Source organism: Nelumbo lutea, chromosome 2 (genome assembly GCF_056320005.1).
Source record: "Nelumbo lutea isolate HS-2025 chromosome 2, American lotus-T2T, whole genome shotgun sequence".
Lineage (NCBI taxonomy): Eukaryota > Viridiplantae > Streptophyta > Magnoliopsida > Proteales > Nelumbonaceae > Nelumbo > Nelumbo lutea.
Genome location: NC_142685.1, coordinates 31905410 through 31929756, shown reverse-complemented (window position 1 = coordinate 31929756; position 24347 = coordinate 31905410). Strand labels below are relative to the sequence as shown.

The 24347-nt window shown below is 35.9% G+C and overlaps 1 protein-coding gene across 1 annotated transcript; it reads right to left on the bottom strand.

Moving 5' to 3' along the window:
* Nucleotides 1-853: 853 nt before the first annotated feature.
* On the bottom strand, nt 854-22375 carry LOC148869662 (sister chromatid cohesion protein PDS5 homolog C-like). The gene is made up of 15 exons (XM_088969192.1): nt 22182-22375; nt 21851-22025; nt 18772-18975; nt 18425-18606; nt 14313-14439; nt 14005-14202; nt 9511-9561; nt 8409-9392; nt 8090-8203; nt 4905-4990; nt 4032-4083; nt 3865-3951; nt 3730-3770; nt 1947-2021; nt 854-1860 (listed from the first exon to the last, which is right to left on the bottom strand). Exons 2-15 carry the CDS (start codon nt 21950-21952, stop codon nt 1338-1340), a joined length of 2826 nt encoding a protein of 941 aa, XP_088825318.1. The 5' UTR covers nt 21953-22025; nt 22182-22375; the 3' UTR covers nt 854-1337.
* Nucleotides 22376-24347: the final 1972 nt, after the last annotated feature.

Here is a 24347-nt window from a genome sequence, read left to right as displayed (position 1 = left end):
ATAGGCCCACTCTACTAAAGATATAAGCGCCGCGTAGGCACTGCAGCAACCTGGTCACAGTACACCCAGACCATCTCCAAAAGAAAAGCAGTCCTTCGCCTTTTCAGGTCTTTCCGTCTAAAAATCCTTGACAACAAGAAACATCATTCTCAATCAGCCCCTAATTCCTAAATACAAAATTACAAATGAACTCCAAATGTAGTGCTACTGCCTATAGACAATCGGCTTTCCTAAGTATCATACATTGGACATCAGAGCTAATCGTTGTTGCAAGAAAACCACCCTCTGAGATCTGTCTGTTGAAAGCATGCTGTGTACCTGATGATACAGAATAGAAAACAATCGCATTTATATGCTGATTCCCTATATAGACCCATATTCTTATTAGTCTGGAATGGATGGCTAGCTCAAGGCTGTGTTGTGTTTGGGTCATGGACTCAGCCACAACGAATAGAAACGACCAATTCTACATATTTTCTGGTTCTGTTCATTGGGTTCAACAGTTTAGTGGAGCGAGAGGCTGGGACTGTCAGTGTGGGGGCTAATTTGGGAGAACAAACTTTGCTTTCCAGAAATTCGAGGTTCCTGAAAGCATCATGATAGTCACTTGAATTAAATAGAAGTTAGACCAGAGCGGAAGAAACAGTACACTTTTCCCACTTCCATCCTATAAATATATAAAACCTAATTAAAATCCAGACGAGGTTTCAATCAAAACTGTGGTAATCTACAAGTAAAATCTGACGGTCACATCTCGAGAGGACACAATATGTTCCCTAGACATGGGGGATGTTCTACGAAACCATTAAAAAAAAAAACACATTCGACTACTGTTAGTGTGAACATTTTCGTATAGTAGTTCCAAACAATATATTTCAAGTAGGAAGATTCAGAAAGCCAGCACAGACCTATAATTTCTCTTAACTTGGGAAGCAGAGATCTCAGCATCAGCATCAGAGTTAATAAAACTATTTCACTATCAACAAAAATAAATTTGACAAAAGGGCCCTAGGTCAATACTGCAACCCTACAAAAGATTTTTCCATTTAAAAGCATGAAACTCTGAGACTGTTGCAAGACCTCTCCACCACCAATATAACCCTCCAAACCTCCAATCTACACCACTAGCCACAGCGTCTGTTGAAATGCCAAACATGACAAAGTACCACCACATGGTCACACCATTAAGTACAGCGGAGCGCTTGCAGCAACAGATCCATGCATTCCTCCGACTGAAAATAGAGTAATTAAGGATTATATTTACCTGAGGAACACAGGTAACACGATAAAAAAGGTTTCATGCTCCCAGTAAATATCAGAATAGAGGGGGGTCCACGTCAGCCATTCAACTTTCTTCCCCGTTTCTTCCCACTCTTTGTCTCACTTTCTTGTCCCTTAGCTGAATCTGGCAATTTTCCCTTCGCTGACTCCACATGCACCTTTGACGAACCAGATTTTCCTTTACTGGAGGTGCCATTAGCACTGGATTTGCTGCCAGTTTTAGGTCCTTCACCCTTGGACTTACTGCTGATCTTGGGTGTCTCATCCTTGATCTTGCTGCTAGTCTTGGACGTCTCATCCTTGTTCTTGGTGTTAGTCTTTGGTGTCTCAACCTTGGTCTTGGTGCCAGTCTTGGGTGTATCATCCTTGGATTTGCCAATAGATTTTTGGGTTTCATCTTTCAGTTTGCTGCCGGATTTAGAAGCGTCTTCCTTGGATTTTCCACCACCATCGCCCTTTGACTTTCCAACTGTCTTAAGAGTTGCACCTTTGGTTTTGTTGTTTGGCTTTCCATCGTCCCTGGATTTACCACTGGACTTTGGGGTTTCACTTTTCGATTTGTTGGTTGTACCACCTCCCCTAGAATTCCAATTTTCCGACTTTTAAAACCTTCAACATCCATAGACTATTATCAAATATCAATTCAGATAAGAACATCCACTAACCGTTTCGCAGAAGAATCAGCATTTGCATGCTTGGTTGAGGATTCAGAATTTGTCTTTGCTTTCTTCTTCTGGTGGCTGACAACAGATCAGAACAAACTAGGAGTTAAAACAAAATACAGTTTTTCAACTAAAAGAAGAAAACTGACATAATGAAAAGAACATGAAAATTCCTTAAACTTGTCCAAGAATTAGAGAAAATACATTTTTATCAGTACATAGAGCAAACACATTTAGATGTTCAACCAATTCAAACAAAATAAAGAAACAAAATAGAGTTTTAAGTTCACATTAAAAAGCATCCCATCAAATGTCAGCCAAGGTAAACCGCGATTACGATGAGATGTATAGACTTTGGCAGAGGTTAACAAAAACTTATATTAATCCGTACATAGAGTTTTAAGTCCAAACACCATCTGTTGGAATCTTATATTAAGCAGAGGTTAACAAAATCTACAAAGTCACTAACTGAGGAGTTGGTCTTTCTTTCTTTCTTTGATAAACCCCAATACAATGGCTATGACCTAGCAAATATACCAAAGTTAATAATTTTAACCTGACTGGGCATTACCAAGCAATCACCAATCAGTCCAGGCCCAACACATATAGCACAAGTTGGAACACACTTGAAGTACAAATAACAGTAGCATGTCTGCAAATGCCTGGTAAGCTTTAGGTCTACAACTTGGAAGAAAAATGTCTATCAACCATTAAGAATGCTCAGCATAGTGATAAAAAGCTTGGAACCTAAATCATACAAATGGAATAACCTTGTATTCAGAGGCAAAGAACCAAGAAGATGTAGAACTCCAAGAGTAAACCTACAGATCCTAATCAAAGCATTAATTGACTAGAAAAACCATAAAGCTTTTAACTATCGTTTAGGTCCTATTACTCCTACAGAAGGGGAAAATGCCATTAATTAACAATATTGCATGAAGTACCCATGTTGGGCCCATCAGATTCCATCACTGGATTCTTAAGGGATAGTTGTATATAACAATCCTCTCTTATTTGACATAAATGAACAGCATTGCAAACAATAATCTGGTCCAGAACAGACATGTTTGCAAGTAATTGTTTTTTGTCTTGCCAAGTAAGAATTCAGTATGTCAGATTCTGATTCCTGTGCCTCTTTCCTTGTAACATCATTACCATTTAGGATCCAATTTCTTACTTCAATCGTAAAATCGTACTTCACTACAAAGGGGAAAAAACATTCAACAGTTGCTGGCTGTAAGAACATGAAACTTCAGACTATCACACATGGAGATTTCACATAGTTGAACAATATTTTTATTCATATTTGAAGATCTAGTCCAGAACAAAAGAAAGAATCAGAGTATGAAGTTCCAGAAAATAGTGAGTATAATATTGTAATCAAATAGATGATAATTTAACACCCGTTTGCAGCAGCACTCATAATTTACAGCCACATCCTGTTGCAAACGAGAAATTACATCCACAAAGACTAATCCACATGAAATGACCATCATCCAATGTTGATCCTTCCTATAAAGGATCTTGGGAGGGATGCACTGGATAAGGACCCAACCTAGTGCACTTTTTGCACAGAGTGGCTGCCCTCAGACTCAAACCCACTTTCTCACATTTGTCAGCCTTAGGTTTTATCACTGAGCAAAACAATGGCCCATTGGACTAATAGTCTAATCCATATTAAGAAATTCAAAATTTTAAAAATTGCATCATAATTCACACTCAAAACAATAAATTTTAAGCATTTCTACCTAAATAAAATTGGATATTATCAATCAGAAATACTTACATTTCAGAAGCATCAGGACTTGGAAGATTCGTTGTTTGCTCCTGTACAAAAATTAAATAAAAAAAAGCATGCATAAAAACCATATACTGGACACAACAAATGTGGCAAGATACAGAATTTAGTTGTCAAACCAACCCTGTCTGACGCTTCATTATTTTCAATAAATTCCCACCTCTCCTTACTGAGATTCAATATCTCAGTATCACCATCATCATATAAAACCTGCATAGAAGTAATAAGCATAAAATGCAAGGCAAGGAGGAAAATGTCTTATAGACATGTAGCATAAGCAATAATTTCACCTTATGTTTCCTTTTAACAGGATCGTACGACTCAATAACACCATTATAAAACCTGTAGAGCAAAATAATTTAAATATACATGAATAATGTGCACATGGGAACCTTAATAACTCTTTGAAATTAGATAGAGTTTGTATTGCATTACATAACGCCATCAAAGAAAACCATAAATACAAGGCTGACATACGAAATTGATTAGAGAAAAAAAAATAACAATAGAAGCAACAAAAAAATATATAATACAATAAAAAGACAGAGAAAACACATGCAGAGGAGATATCCACCCTTAAGACACAGACACATTATCTCAAGGAGGTTTGACCCACACATTAACCATTGAATCAGATCATCAATCTACTACCCTCCCATGAAACCTGTTAAAAGCTAGGGTCACAACCATTATGTTTAACAGATCTGCATTTTCTAAAACTCTTTATGTATTTTCTTTTCACATGTGAAATGATCTAATAAATTTTAACATTCATAATTACTAGACTAAGAGAGTTTATTTTCCATCATTTCCTTGCCAGGTCATTGCTGTCAAAATATGCAACTTTTTGGCAAACGTCATGACCAAGCATAATAGTTTTCAAACAATAAATATATCTTGACAAGAGGTATTCACTGAATCTTTATTTTTTTCTGAATATTGAACTTTTTCTGAAAAATTATATTGAACCATTTAGTTCTATTTGTACATAAATGATCAAATGCATGGTGCATAATTACTTTTACTAACTAAATTAGCCTTTCTTTATTTCAATTCATTATTATCTTTAGGATTAGGGATAGTCCAATGTATAACAATCAAGTGCACATGCAACTGCATAAAGGGATGTCTCGGGAAGTTGGAAACACAATTGCAGAACTTACGTATGATCTCTTGGCCACCAGACCTTGATCCTGGCACCATGCAAGTCCTCACCATGACCCTTCACATTATGTGGTGTTTCAGAAGCCTGACATGGAATTTAACTCCAAGTTAAGAGAGGAAAATCCATTTAAAAGGATAAAGCAGTAGTATTTAACTAAAGATGAAGAAGTGGCTCTAAATTGAGATAAAGCAGTACTAATTTTCCTTCATTCATTTCATTTTGATAACTATCAAAATTTTATTAGATATATGAAAAGAATTCTATATTTTTAGGCTGGCATCAGCCACTTAACCCCTTCCCTAATATACAAGCATTTCCTTCCCTTCAAGTATTTGCAGAAGTAGAGAAAATTGAGACTCGCCATACAGTAGCACAAGTGCAAGACAAAATAACAGCGCCATAAACAGATAACACTAGCAATAACACCGGTCCTGTTAAGTCCTTAAGTTTGCTGGACTGGGAACAGGTTATTAAGATACTCCTAGGCACAGATTAAAAAAATAATAATAAAGAAGAAAAAGGGCTTTCTTATAAGCCCAGTCAGTTCTATTGGTGGGCTGAAACAGTTTAGTAAAGAAAAGGGCCCAGTCTAGTTTAGTGAACAGGCCCCAAGTTAATTGGGCTTGTTTGTAATGCATTTAATGGGACACTTGGCACCCTAGGCAGAAGAATTTATTTTCTCTCCTTTAACCACTTGAAGTGGCGGGGACACTTGGCATCTTAAGAAGAGAAGAGTGGGGAGTTACTTAACCACCTCCCTCCTCTCTATAAGCCCCTCTTCTACGATGAGAAGGGGCTAATGTGGCTAATTCTATTCAGTTGATAGAATTTACATCAACAAGAGACAAACCAAAGGACAAAGAGGAGAAGGTTGTGGCGTGGAAGAAAAGGGAGAAGAGGAGAAAGAAGAAGGTAGGGATTGCAGTATTCCTTCCTCCACTTCTTCATTATGATTCTCCTACAACTTCTTCTATTAGACTTATGCCTTTCCTTATACTCCTTTCACACTTTCATTCTTTGTCGTTATTATTTTCCGTTTTCTTCTTCTCCTTGTTTCATTTTAATCATATGTGAGGGAGACAACCATCTACAGCCTTGTTCATGAGACTTGGCTGATTATGGTCCTCACAACCTATTAACTTATGTGTGAGGGGGAAAAGCCATCTACAACCTTGTTCATGAAACTTGGTTGATTATGGCTCCTCACACCATGATAATGCACATAACCATAATTTAAAGGCCATTTGTAGCCTTATTGATGAAATATAACTATTTTGATACCTATTTACTTGTTGTATATAAAAAGTTTATTTATTTGCTGGTATTTTTCTCAACAAAGAGGAAATATACACCAGAATTTTCAAAAGGAAAATTCTATAGAAAAATGGTACTTAGTTTAGTCTATTCATTTGTACTTCTGAATCAGAATCAAAGGGTTTTCTCTGCCCTTAGCAGAGATATAATTAAGGGAACATCTATCTGATTTCCTGCATGGGGCTTACCCAAATAACAAAAAAAAAAAACCCAGCTATTAGTCTAATTGGGTGAATTATGTTATGTGAGAAATTATACTAAAAAAATTCCACTAACAGGTCCAACAAGGTGTTTTAAAAGCGCAAGGTGCAAAACAGGCGCAAGGGCCAATTTTCTCCCGAGGCACAAGGTGCAAGGCAAGGCACGCACCTTTTTGAAGAAAGTCATAGAAATACAAAAAAAAATGTTAAAAATCAAAAAATGACAATTCAAAAAAATGCAAAAAATATTAAAAATATTAAACATAATATTAATAAGAAATATAAACTTAAATTTAAAAATTAATGTTTTAAAAAACCTATTATTTAAAATTAAAATACATAAACATAACATCTAAAATTAAAAATATCAAGCATGTAAAGCCCACAATCTCTTTGTTTTCCTCAATTGCATTACTGCAAGTAACTAATGTGATGTAAAACATATTACATTCCTGATTCAACGAACTGCCTTTGTGCCATGTCCCTCGAGGCAAGCCCAAACAAGTCCATTTAGGGTCTTAAATTCTTAGTTCTCACACAAAAAAATAAAGATTTTATAATTTTAATTGATTTTTTAAGAAGATATTTTAGTAGGATGAATGAATGAACAACATTAGCAAGTAGGGAATTCTCAAAGCTTCAATGAGCGAGCAGGGAGGGAAGCGTAAAATTTTCAAAAGGCACACACCTGGTCTAAGGTGCATCAGGCGTGCGTTTTTTGAAAGTGTTGCGCCTAGGACCTGCAAGAGGCGCCTACCTTAAAATGCGCCTCACCTGTACACCTAGGTGTACCTTTTAAATCACTAGTCCAACATCTTTGGACCAAATGCACTCCTTTTTCAATGTTCAAATGGGAAATTCAAGACATCTACACATTTAAAGAAAACCTATGCTCTTTTATCATTTCTACATTTCTTAACCTTTTTCTTTTTGGTCATTCCCATTGTACCAGTTTCTTTTCACATACTTCATCTATTTGTCTTGACTTTATCCTATTTATCACCCATGCTGGGCCAAAATTTTAAGAATTCTATCTGATGTTACTAGTATACCAGTTACACATAGAACTATTGATCTTTGCCAATACCAAGAGGTTCAAAGTAATTTAAAACCTCTGCTTAACCAGTAAGTTGTTGCCTGCAGATTCTTTTTTTATTGTTCTCTTTATGGTGCACATCCAGAATGACAGAGGAAATAGAAATCTTACCCAACTCCCAAAAAAGTGAAATTAACTGTAGTTGTTCAAGACTGCTATCAGTCTTGAACACTAAGAAATTTCAGGTTCGAAAAGAAGAGAAAGTGTAGAGGAAAGAGGAGAAAGAGTAGAGAGAGAACAGTAGAACACAAACTTTGAAAGGAATGACAGAATCTTAATTATTCTGCCGCCGCCACTTCTATTTAATATTTATAGGTTATGCTAGTTACAAGAAAGGACACATCTGCCCTTGGTATTTACATAACACAATAATATAAAACTGAAAAATAAATAACAACTAGAATAACAGCAGCTAACCCTAGGATGACTAGGAACATTCTGCCCTACGGACAGAGTGGGACCACAGCTGTGGGGCCCACATCAGTGTTATCTACATTAACAAATCAAACAATTTGCAGTTAAAAATTCACACAAACAGAACAAAAAGAAAAATCTCAACACCTTAGCTCATACCTCTTCCTTCCCTGGCGTACGCTTTCTCTTTGATTTTGTCCTAGATTTTTCTTCCAAATGAGCTTGATCTTTACTTGAAAACTTGGTGACAGTCTTTGGTGAAGAAACCATTTTCTGTAAAATTCATAACAACAAAAGATTGCCAGACTCAATTACTTGAAGAAAAAAATCACAATACATCAACCGGTTATCCACTTGCAGGAAACTAATCATAGGTCTAGGGCTCAAGTAATGGTATGTTCCTCCATTAATGAACACTCATGCTGAGGAAGTAAAAACTAACCAAAGGAAGGCAATGGTAAATAAATGAAAATGGTACCTTGCTACTGGGTTCTTCAATTATATCATCCTCAGAAACAGATTTACCCCTTCCCCGCTTTTTCTTACCCTCCTGCTCCTTCACTGATGATCCATCCTCGTGTATATTCCTCTCATCAGCCCTCTTATTGGGCTTCTTCCGAAATTTTGTTTCTGAATCGCTTGAAAACGTAGATTCCTTCTTTGTGTCATCCACAGGTGCTGAATTCCTCTCATTAGCATTGCCAGAAGGTGCTTTTTTACCGGAACGTCTATGTGGTTTTGCTTCAATATCACTTGTGCCCTCAGACTCTTTTTTTGAGTTCACAGTTGCTGAAGGTGGAGTTCTATCATCAGCATGATCACTAGATAAAGCTTCCTTTGGAACAGAAGGTGAACCTGGATCAGCATCTTGACTTGCACTCCCTTTCTTCTTTGGTCCTCTAAGGGTCCTTTTGGGACGAGTCCCATCAGGATGGGTTTGACTTGAAGGTGAAGTGTTGTTTGCAGCCTCATTCTGGGAGGCTGTTGGAGAAGATAGTTGTGTCTGATTCTCCTTTTCCTGCTCAGACAAAACAGCTGCATCCTTGGTAGATAGACCCTCTAAAGGTGCACTATCAGCTTCCTTGCTGCGACTCTTTCTGCTGTCTGGCATTTCCACAGCTTCTTTCTCACTTTTAATCCGAGAGTTGTTGGAAACTTCTGCTGAACCAACCAAAGAATTAGCTTTCCGACCCCTTGTTTTTTTACCAGCCTGACCTGACTTGGTTTCTGATTTGACTACCTTCTCACCATCAGCCTCAGCCTTGGTTGCTGCTTCAGTACTTTTAGATTGAGAAGCACGACGAGAACGCTCAAGCTTCTTTTTCGGAGAATTTGGCACAAAGTTTGAGTCATTATTCACAACTTGAGCAGTGCCATTGCTTGTTACAGATTTTGGAGCTTTGTCCAAAGCAGATTTAACTGCTCCGGGACAAACAGCTTCTAATGAAAGCTCCTTTGCCACCTGAAAAATAGCAAATTCAAGCTTTTTAAGTAACTCTTCCTGATAAATGAAATCCCATTGAGAACATAAAAGAATTGACAGTTAATACACAAACAGAAAAAAAAAAGTCTCTACTTGCCTGCTGTTGCTCATCTGAAGCAGTCCTTCCAGCCAGTTTGTTCTCATCTGCCTGAATCAAGTGAATAAAATGGGTAAGGAACCATTTAAACCATGCATACAAGAAAAACTACATATCATAACATTAATAAGCAAACAACTTATCTAACTTGCAATGTGTTTTTCAGATTCAATATTTTGATCCTTGACGTTAACGTTTTGTCCATAAAGAGGAGTCATGTTGTACAAATTTGCCTCAAGTTTCAAAAATTACCAGTTTTAATAGAACCTTCACTAAAAGATACTAGCCTTAAACTATTCATACAGTCTTTATGGATAACTACTCATAGTTTTCATGCAAGGCCAGACATGGTAATCTACTAGGAACACCAACATTAGCTCATTACAACCATGACCGACACAAAAACTAATACCCTTGGCAGCCAAGGTTGTTAATACAAGGGATTAATATCCTACATCTAGGAAAAGGTAAAACCCAACCAGGTAAACAAACAAGGGCAAAAGCTACTTACAATTTTTTATATGTCATGAATCTATAAATGAATTTGAAACATTTAGGTGCACCTCCAGGTAAAGAGTCACAACCCCAACCTTACACTTCCACTCCCACACAGCACAACCAGTTCACCGCTGCATCCAGCATTTAATCACCCTTGACACCACAGAACTTGAGGAATGTGCATACACTATTGATTCCTATCGGATCTTAAATAATGTATTACTAGGAAAACGTAGCACAAGCAGTAAAACAAAATCCAGCCCACTTCCCTTTGAATGAGAATCTTTTTTACTTCAAAGGTTCAATTTAAGGAAGGTAGAAAATTTAGGACACGAGGACTTAGCTAGAAGATCCCCAGTCACTACATGCATATCAAGCTTAAGTTCTTAACAAGATAAGATTAGTGATTGAAGTACCCCACCCCCCATCCCACAGGGCAAAAAGCAACAAAATTCAGGTTGCTGTAGTGATAACACATTATTGAGTACATATATCAACATTTGAACATCAAACAATATGGAGTTATTACTCATCTCATGCAGGTCAACATCTAAGATTTTAAACTTACTAATGAGAAAACATTGGAACCCTTCATCAAGATATTATCTGCAGATTCATTACTAAGATTTCCTCAAGGGATACTTTATATCTATACTTTTCTTGATTTGGGTTCTAGTTGACTCTACCCTTACCATTTGAAGGAAAGTACCAACTTCAAAATCTAATATTAAATTCAGTTAAGAAAATAAACTAATAATGTTTCTCAATGTTTTAAAAAACAACCCGGAGGCCAAACTGTTTTTGCCTCCAGGTCGTGGGTCACCAGTTCAACCGTCAAGGTCGAATAGGTCATACCATGCCACATCAGCAATATGTAATAATTAGATATATGTATATACGCATATACAGGACCTATAGATATGTATAAACATGTATTTATCAATAAACAATGCCCTACATGTAATATGTACTATTTTATATTTATTTTGTGTTTTTTAATTCAGTTTTTATTTTAATTTGTAAAAAAATATTAAAAAGTGAGATTTGCGGTCAAAAAGGAGGTCTTTCGCCAAATTAGTGGGACAAGGCGAGTATGATGCCTCGGGACGTATAAATCTCAAAATGCTAACCAAAATAAAAAAAAAAAGACCACCCCAACCAGCACCAGAGCACAAAGTTATGGCCTCCGGAAGTTTGCATACACATTTAGTATGCAACCCGTGACCCAGTCACCAGGTCGAATGGGTCAACGGTCCAACCACCCAGGTCAGACACTTTTTTATCAGGTCAACGGTTTTTTACCAATTTTCGGGTTTTACTAGAACTGGACCCAGAATCTTGGCCAGGCCCAAGTGACGGTTCAAACGGTTCAACTAGCTGGGTCAACAACAGGTTGAAAACACTAACATTTCTTGGTGGTGTTGCGGAGCTTTGATGACCTGATTACTACTTGGACAATCCTAAAATTTGGCCAAAACATCATGTGATTTGCCATCAGTTGGACCATATGGAAGGAAACAAATTCACATCATACAAGAAAAGTAAGGCAAAGTGGTGAATTGGGTTAGACGAGGCTCTTTGATTCCAGGCAATAGCTGAAGTGACTGAACTAAATAATGCTTTATCTTTTAGCTGAAGTTGGGTTTGATTGTTATGCCCACAAATATTTTATTATATAACTAATTCATCTACCGAAAGACAAAGGAATAAGTAATTCAGTTTAGCCATTATCGAACAGACCCTCAAACAAATGCAGTTGCCTATTTCTACTTCATATGTATATATAATACAGAACATATGAATGTAGAACACACATATTTTGGATCCCCCCTCAAGTAAGTACAAGTTGTACTTTAATTTACTACAAAACCTATGAATAGAGAAGTAATATACTTCAGCCTCAATTCAATGCATCAAGTATTTTACACGGAATTCAATTCTTAGCAGAGTGGAAAAGACAGGGTGATACCATCATTGCTCACTTCAAGTAGTCTTTGCAATAGACATAGGTCACTTAATGATATCTTTGATGCCATAGAAGAATTTGAGCATCAATTGATTATATTAAAACATAAGTTAAATGCTAATAGTTAAGCTGTGCAACTCCTATCCAATGCCAAATATCCCTTCAGAATTTTAAGAGTACAAAATTAAAGCTTTATTTGGTAAGCAGACAAATTTTAAGAACATAAATTCTAATAGTCCAAGGTGGTCTTTTCCAATACAGTTTTTATTACCATTAAGCTTTTCAAAGCTAAAGTGAAAACCAAAAGTACTTAGCATAATTTAAGAATAAATTAAAAACTCCACTCATTTAAAGATAGTGAAAGGACCAGAAAAGCACTTTAGCTTGCTATAAGTTTTGGTAAAGCAAGCAATTCCAGTCATTGTTCCACTAGTACAATAGCCCATTTAATGAACACTATATCATGCCCTGCAAGGTTTAAAAGGTTCTAAAGAACTCAAGCTCCAACTTGGCTCACAAAAATATAATTCTCCAATCCATTGAAGTAATCTAGTTTAAAGTAATTATTGGGATTTGCTTTAATTCTTCTTCTTTTTTTTGTTTTGATGTTTTATCACCTTGTAAAGGAGATCCTAATGGGTTAAAGACCCCTTGATTGGACAAGGTCCACATCCAGAAAATTTATTCAATGTAGATGCACATATAGGCAAATTTATATAATGTAGATGCACATATAGGCAAATTTATATAATGTAGATGCACCTATTCTCACCAAAGAAGATTACCTTCCGGTAACAAGGCATTCAAGAGAACATTCAAAATAGGGACATGGTGCTAAATAAAGCTGATAAGTAAACGAGCTGTCAACATTCCATATGTATGTACTGAGCTCAAGTCCTAAGTCATGTTTTCAAACTGCTGTTGACCCAAGGGATCAAACCATTTGAATCATCACCCAGTGTCAATGCTGAGTTAATCCCGAATTACTTCCAACAAGGCACTCAAAAGAACATTTGAAATAGGGGGTGTGGTGCCGAATAAAGCTAATGAATAAAAGACTGTCAGCATCCCATGTATATGTAATGAGTACAAAGTAGTGTTTTCAACTCATTGTTAACGCAGATGGTCAAACCATTTAACCCATCACCCAATGCCAATGCCAGTCTGGGTTAACCCCAAATCCAGAAATTGTTCAAACGCCATTGACTTGGTCAAAACATCAATGCAGGCAGTTGAACCTTTGGCCCGCTAGACCTGGTCAGTGGGTCATGCAAATTGCAATTCATAAGAAGATTTCTGGAGGCCAGAGCTTTCCACTAAATGGTTGGATTAGTGTGATCTTTTTATGTAGGGTAACTTTTTGCAATCTATGCGTTGCAAGGAGCCAAAGGCACCTTCACCCACTATTTTTTTCCAAAAGACCCCTTCTGTGCCCTCAAATCTTAATTTTTAGTATAAAATTTAATCCACAAATAAAATATATATATATATATAATATGCAGAACATGAGGGTGGGCTCTGGTGCAATGGTTGGGTTACGCCATTCTGGCCTGGGTGACCAGGGTTCAAATCTTGGAAACAGCCTATCTGTACGTGTAGGGATATGGCTGCATACATCTGTCCCTCCCCAGACCCCACATTGGTGGGAGCTATGTGCACAAGGCTGGCCTATAATATGCAATGATTACATTGATTACATAATTATGAAAATGTGTATGATTATGATTTTACATTGATTACATAAATCTGAATATATGTATATGATTATGATTACATAATTATGAAAATTATACAATGATTACATTGTAAATATATATATATGATGGTGTGCGCTGTTCGACCCAAACGGTTGAACCACAGACCCACAACCCAGAGGGGAAAATGGTTCAGCCTCCAGGTTGGTTTTTAAAAGACTGGTTTAAAACAGCTAGGGCATAACATAAAGAGAATTGATTGGAAAACAGAATATAATGGTTCTAACAACACCAATCATGTGGATACAGCTATCCAGAATGAAGTCAGAGGCTTACTAAATGTTCAACATAAGTATTGGCATCATTATGTTCCACAGTATCAGATGTTTCTTGGCATATACTGGAGACGATTTTATAGTAATCATTCAAAGAATTGCCCGTGGATTGAACTGCTTGCATCATGTAGGGTTTGAGCTTAGCAGCACAGTTTTCAATTACTTTTTCACCCAACTTCCGTGCAATAGGCAAAACATCCTGGAAAAAAAAAGAGTATGCAACTATGAACAATAAGACATATACAACAAGCAGAAGAAAAAATATAAAGACAAAAACAAAGCACAAAGTTATGTAGAAAATAGACATACCTGATTTTCCTTCTTCACACTAGCCAAGAGAGGGGAGAGAAGCTCTGGTGAGATATCTTCACTTTCCTCTAATACAAGGGTCATAATTGTCTCCATGGAGGAAACTACATTTTCCGGGTGATCCTCTCTGACAGTAGGACAATACCATTCTTTCCATGAATAAACAGATATGAGAAAATAAATATAATGAAAAGCACCTACAGTGCAGCTAACTCATAAACTCGATATATACATCTGGATATAGCTCAAAAAATTCCTCACATCATCAGTAATACAAACAAATAGGAAGAATATCCACATCCTGCCCACTGCCCAACAGCTCCTGGCAGCTATGTATGAAACATTTTTTTAAGTAACAGAAGATTTTATTAATTATAAACAGTAAAAATATGTATGTACAATTTTTAATATGTCCTTTGGAGTATAGATCACACCTCACTCCTTATATGTTTCATCTTACAGCTAGGCCCAAAACAATTGATTCATTTCATCAAAAAATATCTTTTTTTCTTTCGCAGTGGAGAGAGGGAACAGGTGAAGGCAGTTCAGTAGAAACCAAAAAACAAAGCACAACAGCCAGGATTTTGTAGGGCAAGTGAAATCCGAGAAAATATCAACTAGCTAATAATCATCTGAGACCTATGACCTAATAACATGGTGTCATTGATAACACACATTAAAAGTCAAGAACTCAAGTAACTGCTATGCATCCTCCAGTAAAAAAAAAAAAAAAAAGAGTAAATGCTAATCAGCTTTATATCATTAACCACAACTAGGCAACAAGACACTCATGGATGGTCGCCTCACTTAATCGACTACCTATTTTGTACATGTCGCTATGAAAAACTTTACTATTCTTTGTTTTTTGATATTATAATAATTGCATAGATATTGTTAAACTAAAATATTCATTTTATGGGTTTATATATTAGTTTTTCTTAATTGTTAAGGTTCAATCAACACACATGTTGTACACTGCCTAGAACCCACAAAGCCTTCAGTCTTCAAAACCTAAACCAATAAGCAAGGAAGAGCCTCTATCCATAAAATGGGAGCTCAGACCCTATATTTTCTGAATTTTCTTTTCTTCCTTTTTTGATGAATAATTTTCTTTTCTTCCTTTTCTTCTCATAAATATGTGATTTCTATGTTTTTATATGAAGCTTATACTTTTTTATGAATATAGATAATTATCAATGAAAAATGGTTGCGGGCTATTGAACCAAGGGAATTACCCTAGAATTCTTCTATGTACAAAATTCCATTGTCTAGGCGACTAAACAAGGAACACCCCCTGTCACCTAGCTTTACCTTGGCACCTTGAAAACTATGATGTAGGGCCAGATGGGGAATTTTGCAGGCCCAAAGAGACTGGATGCTACTAAAATAACCACACTAGCATCATGATTGGTATGATATTCCAACAAGGCATGGGCTCACAAAACCAGCTTAATAATTAGTCTTTATTATCATTACCCCAGGAAACACCAAATGAGATCCCCATTGGTACTCGTGAATTTTTGCTGTATATACAGTAAATCGCTACGATCAACTTGGAAGGTGGGTTTTTTGGGGATCAGATAGAAGATATCGTTAAATACTGTTTGTACTTTTTGTCAAGACTACTACCAAATGCCCATATGGAATGCGGTATGTGTATTGCAGTTTTCTTGGCATTTTTAAGAGATTTTTCTGGTTTTTTTCTATTCCAGTTTTTTAGCATTGTCCACAGGAAATATTGCACTAAAATCATCATAATTAGTTTTTTTTTTTCAATCTAGTAATGGAGGACTAGAGGCTGTCCTCATAAGCTATTTGATGCAAACACAGCAAGGTTACCAGTGGACAAGGAGTAGGATGCAGATTTACACCAGAAGTTGGAGTATCCAAACACAAAACAGTATCTTTGCACAGGTATCTGGGTATCAGAAAATATAAGTGTTATTTCTTTGTTCCACCAGTATTTCATTGCATGCCCTTTCGCTGCCTTTGTTTGAAAAGTTTTCAAACTGCATAGTAGAGATTCTTTTCTGCACATGATCAAACAATGTACATTAAATCTCCTTCAGTTTATCACTACAAGGGCAATGATTAGGCACCCAAAGCTCATTAATGGACTGACTTTTTCCCACCCTATATTGCAATCCCTCCCTTTTCTTTGGATCAATGATGGCAATGTCTTGCTATTGCCTTGCATTGTTATGGGTAATGCTATTCTATTGTCCCATCCCACCCTCAATAGGCTACTTATTCAGAGTTGTTCATCAAATGGGCAGAAACCAACAACAACAAAGCAAATTTTATCCAACAAGTCAATTGCTGAAAACCTCACAAGGCCTTGTTATTATGACCATAACTGAAAATCCTGGGAGACATTGTGGTATGGATGTACAAATTTATTGTATCAAATTCAACACTATATATCATTGTAGACTTCCACGAGAGAAAGAACATAAATTCTTAATGCAAATCCTTGTTTTCACATTTATTAGACTCTGGACTGGGAAATGAATCACAAAATTTAGACATATAACAAAGCCATTTTACATGGATATCGCAACATAGGCAGGACCACCAAAAATCATCACTCTACTACAGAAAGTAACAACTTGAAGACATTGTTCAGGGATAACAGTTCATGTTACAAGAAAACAATGATCATTGTTAATACCATTACATAGTTATCAAAGCAACGCCTAGGCGACATGGTGACCATGGAGGGTCATTTCGCTTAATTGTCTAGCTATTTTGTACATGGTGATATTGTATACACTTGTATTCTAACTTTTTTGAAATTATAATAATAAAGCAGACCATGTTAAACTAAATTATTCAGTTTGTGAGTTAAAATACTATTAATTTATTATTTTTCAAGGTTCAATCAACAGACATGTTGGTGTATGTTGTCTTGAAACTTTTTTTGATGAATAATGTGGTTTTGAACCTTCAAAAACTTCAAATCCTCGACCAATAAGCAAGGAGTAACTTAAACTTTCCTAGGACACTGTTTTTCTTCCCATGAATATGTTAATTTTCTATGTTTTAATATTAAGTCTAAATTTTTTATGATGATTATAGATAATTATTACTAGTGAAAGATGATCAGTACCCTGGTGGCTTCTATGGAAACTAGGGAATTATCTTAAGATTCATGGATTTAACTCACAAATCCATCACCAAGGTTGACACCCAAGTGACTATTCAACAAGATGCCCCTTTGGCACCTTGAGAACTATGGCCATTATCATCATTTAGTAGATCTGTCTGGCATGTGTTATCAAGCTTTTTTTTGCATGCCAAAATACCATTATACAGTTGCAACTGTAATAGCATTTAAGCAATCAGCTGGTTTCAACTAACAAAGAGTAATGCTAATAGTACAAAATTATGTTTTTCTTCTACCAGATAAAAGTGCATCATATATATGGAACAACGTGCCAGCCCAGTTTAGTCCTCCCATCTTTGAGCCCCTAGCAATGTTCCAGATGTGTAAGATATGATGTCATACCCAGCACAAAAGAAAGAGACTGTATCCATAGCATTTTTTTATCAGCAGTTGTATCCATAGCATTGTTCACTACTTTAAGCTCTAATCCAAATATACATTCTGCAAGATGCCTTTGAACTCTTGTATATCAAACAAGCAGTATGGCAACATGGGAAGTTATTACTTATCTTCATGTGTCACGTGATTCTCGTGACATGAACAAACAATTGCAATCAATATGAGAACTTAAACCAACATGATTATCTTTGTTGAATATAAAACAAGGCATAAATAGCAATTAAATAAAACTGTAAAAGTACGAACTCCAACCTTTGCTATGTCCATTCCATGACTATGAATAAGAACACAATCAGCTATACCCAAGAACCAGAATACCAGATCTATAGGTGCCTTAAGTTTCTCGTGTATTTCAATGGCAATAAAGCAGGATTTGTGGAGTTTTCACTAAACAGATAAGTTACCACTAAAATATACTGTAAAAAGACAAAAACAAAAACCAAGAACAATAAATCTCTACAAGGATGAGGCAACAAAGACAAGAGCATTCAAGACAAATGTTTCTTTCCAAAGAGATCAAAAAGAAGATACAACACCGCATTCTCACCTAATAGCCCTCAAGAAATGCTGGAACATCTCAATAATCAAAGCATCACATTCAAGGTCCAGCATCACAACACATGACCGAACCTTTGCAACAGTCTCAAGAATTGAAACCCTCTTTGCATATGATTGACCAGACATATCAAACAGTTTCTCAAAGGCTGCAACAATCAGTTGAAAGATTTCCTGCATGTAAAAGAAATGAGTATAAAAGTTACTTAAAAATAACCAAATGGAATGCAAAAAGTACACACACCCAAACTTACAGAAACTGTAGCCACAATGGAACACCTTCAAAAAATTGGACATATAGATAAAACCAAAATAGAAACATTAAGATATTTCAATTACCTTCATTTGTTCATCATCGTAGGGGGCATCTGGAGCTGTTATTCTTGTGATCTCACTTATACAAGATGCTACTGCAACTTTTACATCCATATCCGAATGCCTCAGAAGCTCATTAGCAATCAGTGCCTTCATTGAGGGGCAAAGTGCAGTTTGCATTGATTTTGATGGTGATTGCTCCACCCTCGATAAATAATTCTCAACTTGCTAACAAGTGCACAATTTAGCAATTAGATGAAGAGATAAGATAATATATATTTTAAGAAGGTAAAGTAAACTTTTTTGAAGAGATAAGATATATTGATCAACAGAAGATTCTAAACAATTATAATAGAATTCATTTCTAATATTCGATCAAAAGAATACATAGTGGTTAGCAAGGTTAGCCATGAAAAGTCAACAAATTTACTAAAGAAGCAAGTTATGCATTCACGATGAAGATAAAAAGTTTAACAGCAAAAATAGGTAAAATAGATTCATCAATTTACAATAAACCCTCCAATAGTCCAATTTTCTTTAGCCATTCACAGGTAATAAAAACTTATCAAGAACACAAAATCAAGGAGAAAAACATTTGAACATATCCAAGGTATCTTAAGAAGAGAGAAAAACCAAAAAGTGGCAACAAATCATGCATACAAAAAAGAAGAAAGGGGAAGAAAGGTAGAAAATATAACCCATATTTTTTCTAATATGAGATAATATTCATAGCCGTTATGTAAAGTGGGAAAATTAATTAACAACTACTTGCAGATATCTACCAATTTTTTCTAATATCTACACAACTCCGGGAACAGGAAAGTTAATTAACAGCTAGTTGCAGATTGCTAAATGTTGAAATTGCAAGTCAGTGTTGGAAAGCTGGACAAACAGAAAGTTTTTCCAAAATGGTGCATGTATCTGTCCCTCCCAAGACCACACATTGGCAGGAGCATCGTGCACTGGGCTTCCCATATTGAGAAGAAAGGCAATTTTCATAGAGTGTTCTTTTTTTTATTTTATCTACTTGTTTATTTGTTTATTTTGGAATGAATTAAGCAAACACCCATGCATCTTTCACCATACTCTTCAACACTTAATGAGGTCCAATTTACCTGAGAACAGCTAACCAGGTATCTTAAACAGGAATAATCTAAGAGAATGTTCAATGCTCAGGCTTTAAAGTTTAAAGCCTTCAGAAATATCATTCCAAATGAATGTATTTGATCCCCAATAAATGAGTAATAAGTCTTCTTTTATGAAGATAAATAAAGAAAAAATTTTATTAAGAGAAAAGAAAGAAAGAAATACTAACGGTGATGAGAAATCACCACAAACAAAACAAAAACAAACCTCGCCCTAACAAACCTCACTCACACCAATCCCATCCAATTTTCAAAGTATCGACATGTATCGGCCGATACATATCATGACGATGGCTTCCCGATACGCCCCTCCAGGGGTTGTATCGGGTCAGACCATGGTTGATGGTTCAGAGGGTAGCCGGGCCTTAAACCGACCCCTCTGAACTGGTTTTGAAAAAAAATAATAAATAAAACTCAAAAAAAAAGATACCGCCTTGCTCCCATCCCAAAAAACCAAATTGAACAAACAAACCAACCCAACACTTGACACCCAACTCTCCATCTAGAGACCCAACCTTACAGACGTAACAGACCACCCAGGCTTAACCTCCAACCCAAAAAAAGAACAAAATTCACTCACCCCAAACCAGCAACTACAGTGTTAGGAACCTCTAATTATATATAAGATTAATCCCAATTAGCAAATATCATGAATACAAATGCAATGAACATAATTATACTTCTCTAACTAGTGCAAATTTGAACTGACTGAACTATGACCTAGTGTCCTGTCAGTAACAGGTCCTACTATAAGAGGAAAGAAACAATCAGAAGCACAATACTGCAAGTGATCGAAAGATCAATAATTTTTTGGATAACTGATGTAAAATTTTATTCATAAAAAAGATATGAGCAGATTGGTCATTTACAAAAAAACAGAGATGAGATTAGCTCGTATATACAATCTATCTCCACCGTAATCAAAAGTGATAGTTCCCCACCCATTACAAAACTTAAAGAACTGAAGGGCATCAAATTTCCCCCAAAACAGATGCCCAAGAAACAATGTTCTTTCAATGATCCCACCCACTGCCTGAGTCAAATAGGAGACTCTATGATTACCAAGGAAATGTCACTGCCTACAAAGTTGAATTCAATAGTAGTAAGAATAGAGGGTGAACCATTGATTTTCTATGAGCTCCATCCTATATGGGAGTAAATGACATTATACTCAATTAGCATATGCATGTGAACGTACAAGTATCTTGTCAAGAGAGTAATTTCAACATACAATGAGCAATGAAGTTTTTCTGCTTTTTCTGATGCTCAACTAGTTTGGTTTTAGAAATATATATCAGCTGGAAAGTGGAATTTAAGGTAGCTAGCATGCTATTTCACTGCAGGGAGTGGAGACCACACATCACGCATGTGAATTGAATTGGGAAATGGGTTGAAATCTCAATGATATGTCCTCTATGTTGGTTTTCTCATGTGTAAATCTTGGCACCGGTTCGATGTATTATGCCAAATCAGGTTCAGACGCCATAATGAAAACTTCATAAGCAAATCAAAATTATTTTGTATAAATCAAACAAAGGGTCACGTTTACAGCTATGACTCTTTGAGATGCTTCCACAACAACGAAAAGCATCGGGATGTAATATCCTAACGATGGAAACCCCAGTAACAAGTCTCTGCTTGCACTGTTTTTTAAAAAAATCAAATAAAATATTACGAAAACACATACCTTGAACTTAGCTCACAAGAGAATCTGCCACTGAAACTTAGTTGAGAGTGAAAGAAAACAAAATAATATAAATCCCACACTCACTATTTAAAACATCATTTACCAGAAAAAGAAGTCACACTGAAAAAGCATGACCATCGCAAAAATAAAAAAAAAAAAAGCACAGAACAGCACATACTACACAGAAATCCGCCAAGCAACACAGCCCTCCAAGGGGATCCAACCTTCAAAACAAAAAAGAAAACGGGACAAGTAACGAACAAGGGCTTACGTCAAGTAGTTGAAGAAGCTCACTGACAGATGCGGGAGGTTTGAGCAGTCTATTCCCAGCCTCCAAGAGCTGTTCTTCCAACGCTTTCTCGGAGGACGCCATTCTCTGTCGTTCACGGATCCCCAAAGCTTCAGAGCTCCACTGCAACTCACACCATTGAAACCCTAACCAAACCCTAGAAACCAAACCATGGATGTAAGACCAACCCCAGCTAGGGCTCAAAGTAGAGCGAAGCCAGGAGTAAACGAAAATCTAGGGTTTTGCACCAGAGAAAAACGAAAAAAACAACAAACCAACAAAAAAACATGTTTGGCCGAGCTCCTCATTGTACCTGTTTTTCTCTTCAAACTTTTAAACTAAAATTTGATTTATCGTTTTTTCCTCTTTTCTTTTTGCCCCCTTTTTCTGCTCCCTCTCTCTCTCTCTCTCTCTCTCTCTCCTCTTGTTCGCTTGTCCGCTCCTTCGCTCACTTCGGTTTTGGTTTGTATGAGAAAACGAAAACGAGAAAACAAAAAATAAAGAAATGGTCCAAATGGAATTAAAGTGATTTAAATAGAATCCAGGAATCCGGTCGGATTCCGCCCGGTTTATGGATTTTGGCTAAACGTTGGGTTTCGAATCCGTAGTAATGGGCCAGGCCTCGTCATCTTTGGGCTGGGGCCTGCCGTGCCCGGCCTGGGGCTTCGTTTCCATGTTGAGATCAGAGCCGACCGATCGTGTGTGTTCGTGAATCCGTGTAGTCTGACTTCCCCTGAGTTTGAAAATACGCATATGCCCCTGGTTGATTCTGGGATCTTGACGTCATCGCTGCGTGCATGCCGTTTGGATGTCAGACTGGTAGGGACCATGGGGGGAGTGTTTGGTTGCAGTTATGGGTCTTTTCGTGAACATGGTCACCCACAAAATAGGTGGTTTTCATTGGCTGGTTCTTCGACTTCTGAAATCGGATCAGTTTTGCTTTTGCACGTGGGATCAGTTTCATTAGATCACGAGTTTCAAAAATTTTGATAAATCACAAATTTATGTTTTAAGTTTTTCACTAAAAATATATATTTTAATTTTTTAATTTGGGTTTTTTATTTTTTAATTTCTTTGTAATTAAAAAAAAAAAACTAGTTTTATATTTAAACTATTTGCCAAAAAACATATCTTAACCTGTTGTAATTTGGGTTTTTAATTTCTTAAATTCCTTTTGAGGTTTTTTTTTCAAATTTCAGCCAAAATGTGTATATTTTTTTCAAAATAAAGTGTTATATAAATTGTTTTAAACAATACCTACTAATTTTACTTTATTAATTTTATTTTAGTTATATTGTAAGTATATATCTCACCATTTATTTGCACTAATGAGAATTTGGCTTTCCAGATGTTACAATACAACCTTTGAGGAAAAACACTAAGCTCAGTTTGGAATCTATGTATTTGTATTTGTATTCCTTTTAAACTGAGCTTTATTAATTATTTCTTAATTTATATAAAATATATATAAAAAAAAAAAAAACGAATAGCAACTTATAAGGCCCGCTTTTCTTTAACACACTTGAGAAGTATTTGACATTGTGGTAGATTAAAGCTTTATACATAAGCCTCCATGTAAGCATTATGTAGGCATTTTGGCTTTATTTATTAAACCAACCCCATGTTTGGTTGGGCAAATTTAAATATAAATGTTGTACCATCTTCATATTAAGTTGTGTATAAGTGAGATACCTTTTCGATGTTTCCTTCTTCAATTAGGCATTTTAGGGTGTGTTTGGTATTATTGTATTGTGTGCCTATTTTTCTACCACATGGCCAATTAAAATTTATCAAACCATAATCTCCTTTGGTTGGGCCAATTGAATATAAATGTTTTATACTACTTTTTTTTATGTGAAAGTTGTTTTTTAAGTAAATCATTTCGGTATTTTTGCTCAAAGGAGATGTGTATTATATAGCAATAAATGAATGTTACATTGCGCTTTGTGCTAAATCCACTTTTTTCCCTGATTTCTAATGTTTAAATCAATTATAAACAATGAACTGAGGGTTGGCTCATTGGTGTATTAGTTGATTTGTTCCAACACTAATGCAAAATCAAATCCCGTAACCAGCACTTTGGAAAAAAAGGGGTGAAGGGGGAAGTTATTAAATAGTGCATGGCACCAAATACCAAAAAAATAATTACAAACAAAATGTTTATGCAACATCGTAGAACCAAACATACACCAAGTATCTTATGCGGTGCCTAGAGATGGTGATGTGTTTGAAATCATAAATAATAATCATGTTGTAAGTTCAACAATTGTTTGATTTCCAATCTTATGATATATATATATATATTAAACATGCCATGAGTTTTTGTAATTTTTTCTTAAAATTTACACCATAGAATCTTCTTATTTTCATGAACTTAAGGAATATTGTCAAACTAAAAGGGACTATAAAGGTCACAATAAATTGTGCCAACAAATATGCTAATCTATAGCATTAAACCATTTTCTCTTACACATAAAAT

Bases quoted from the DNA above. Each gene is read 5' to 3' on its own strand.
- LOC148869662 (XM_088969192.1), bottom strand. From the start codon at position 21,952: ATGGCGTCCTCCGAGAAAGCGTTGGAAGAACAGCTCTTGGAGGCTGGG. The intron at 4,084-4,904 runs GTAAGTTCTGCA...TTTGCTCTACAG, and splicing joins TGGTGGCCAAGAGATCATAC to GTTTTATAATGGTGTTATTG. The intron at 1,861-1,946 runs GTTAGTGGATGT...TTGGAATTCTAG, and splicing joins GCTGATTCTTCTGCGAAACG to GGGAGGTGGTACAACCAACA.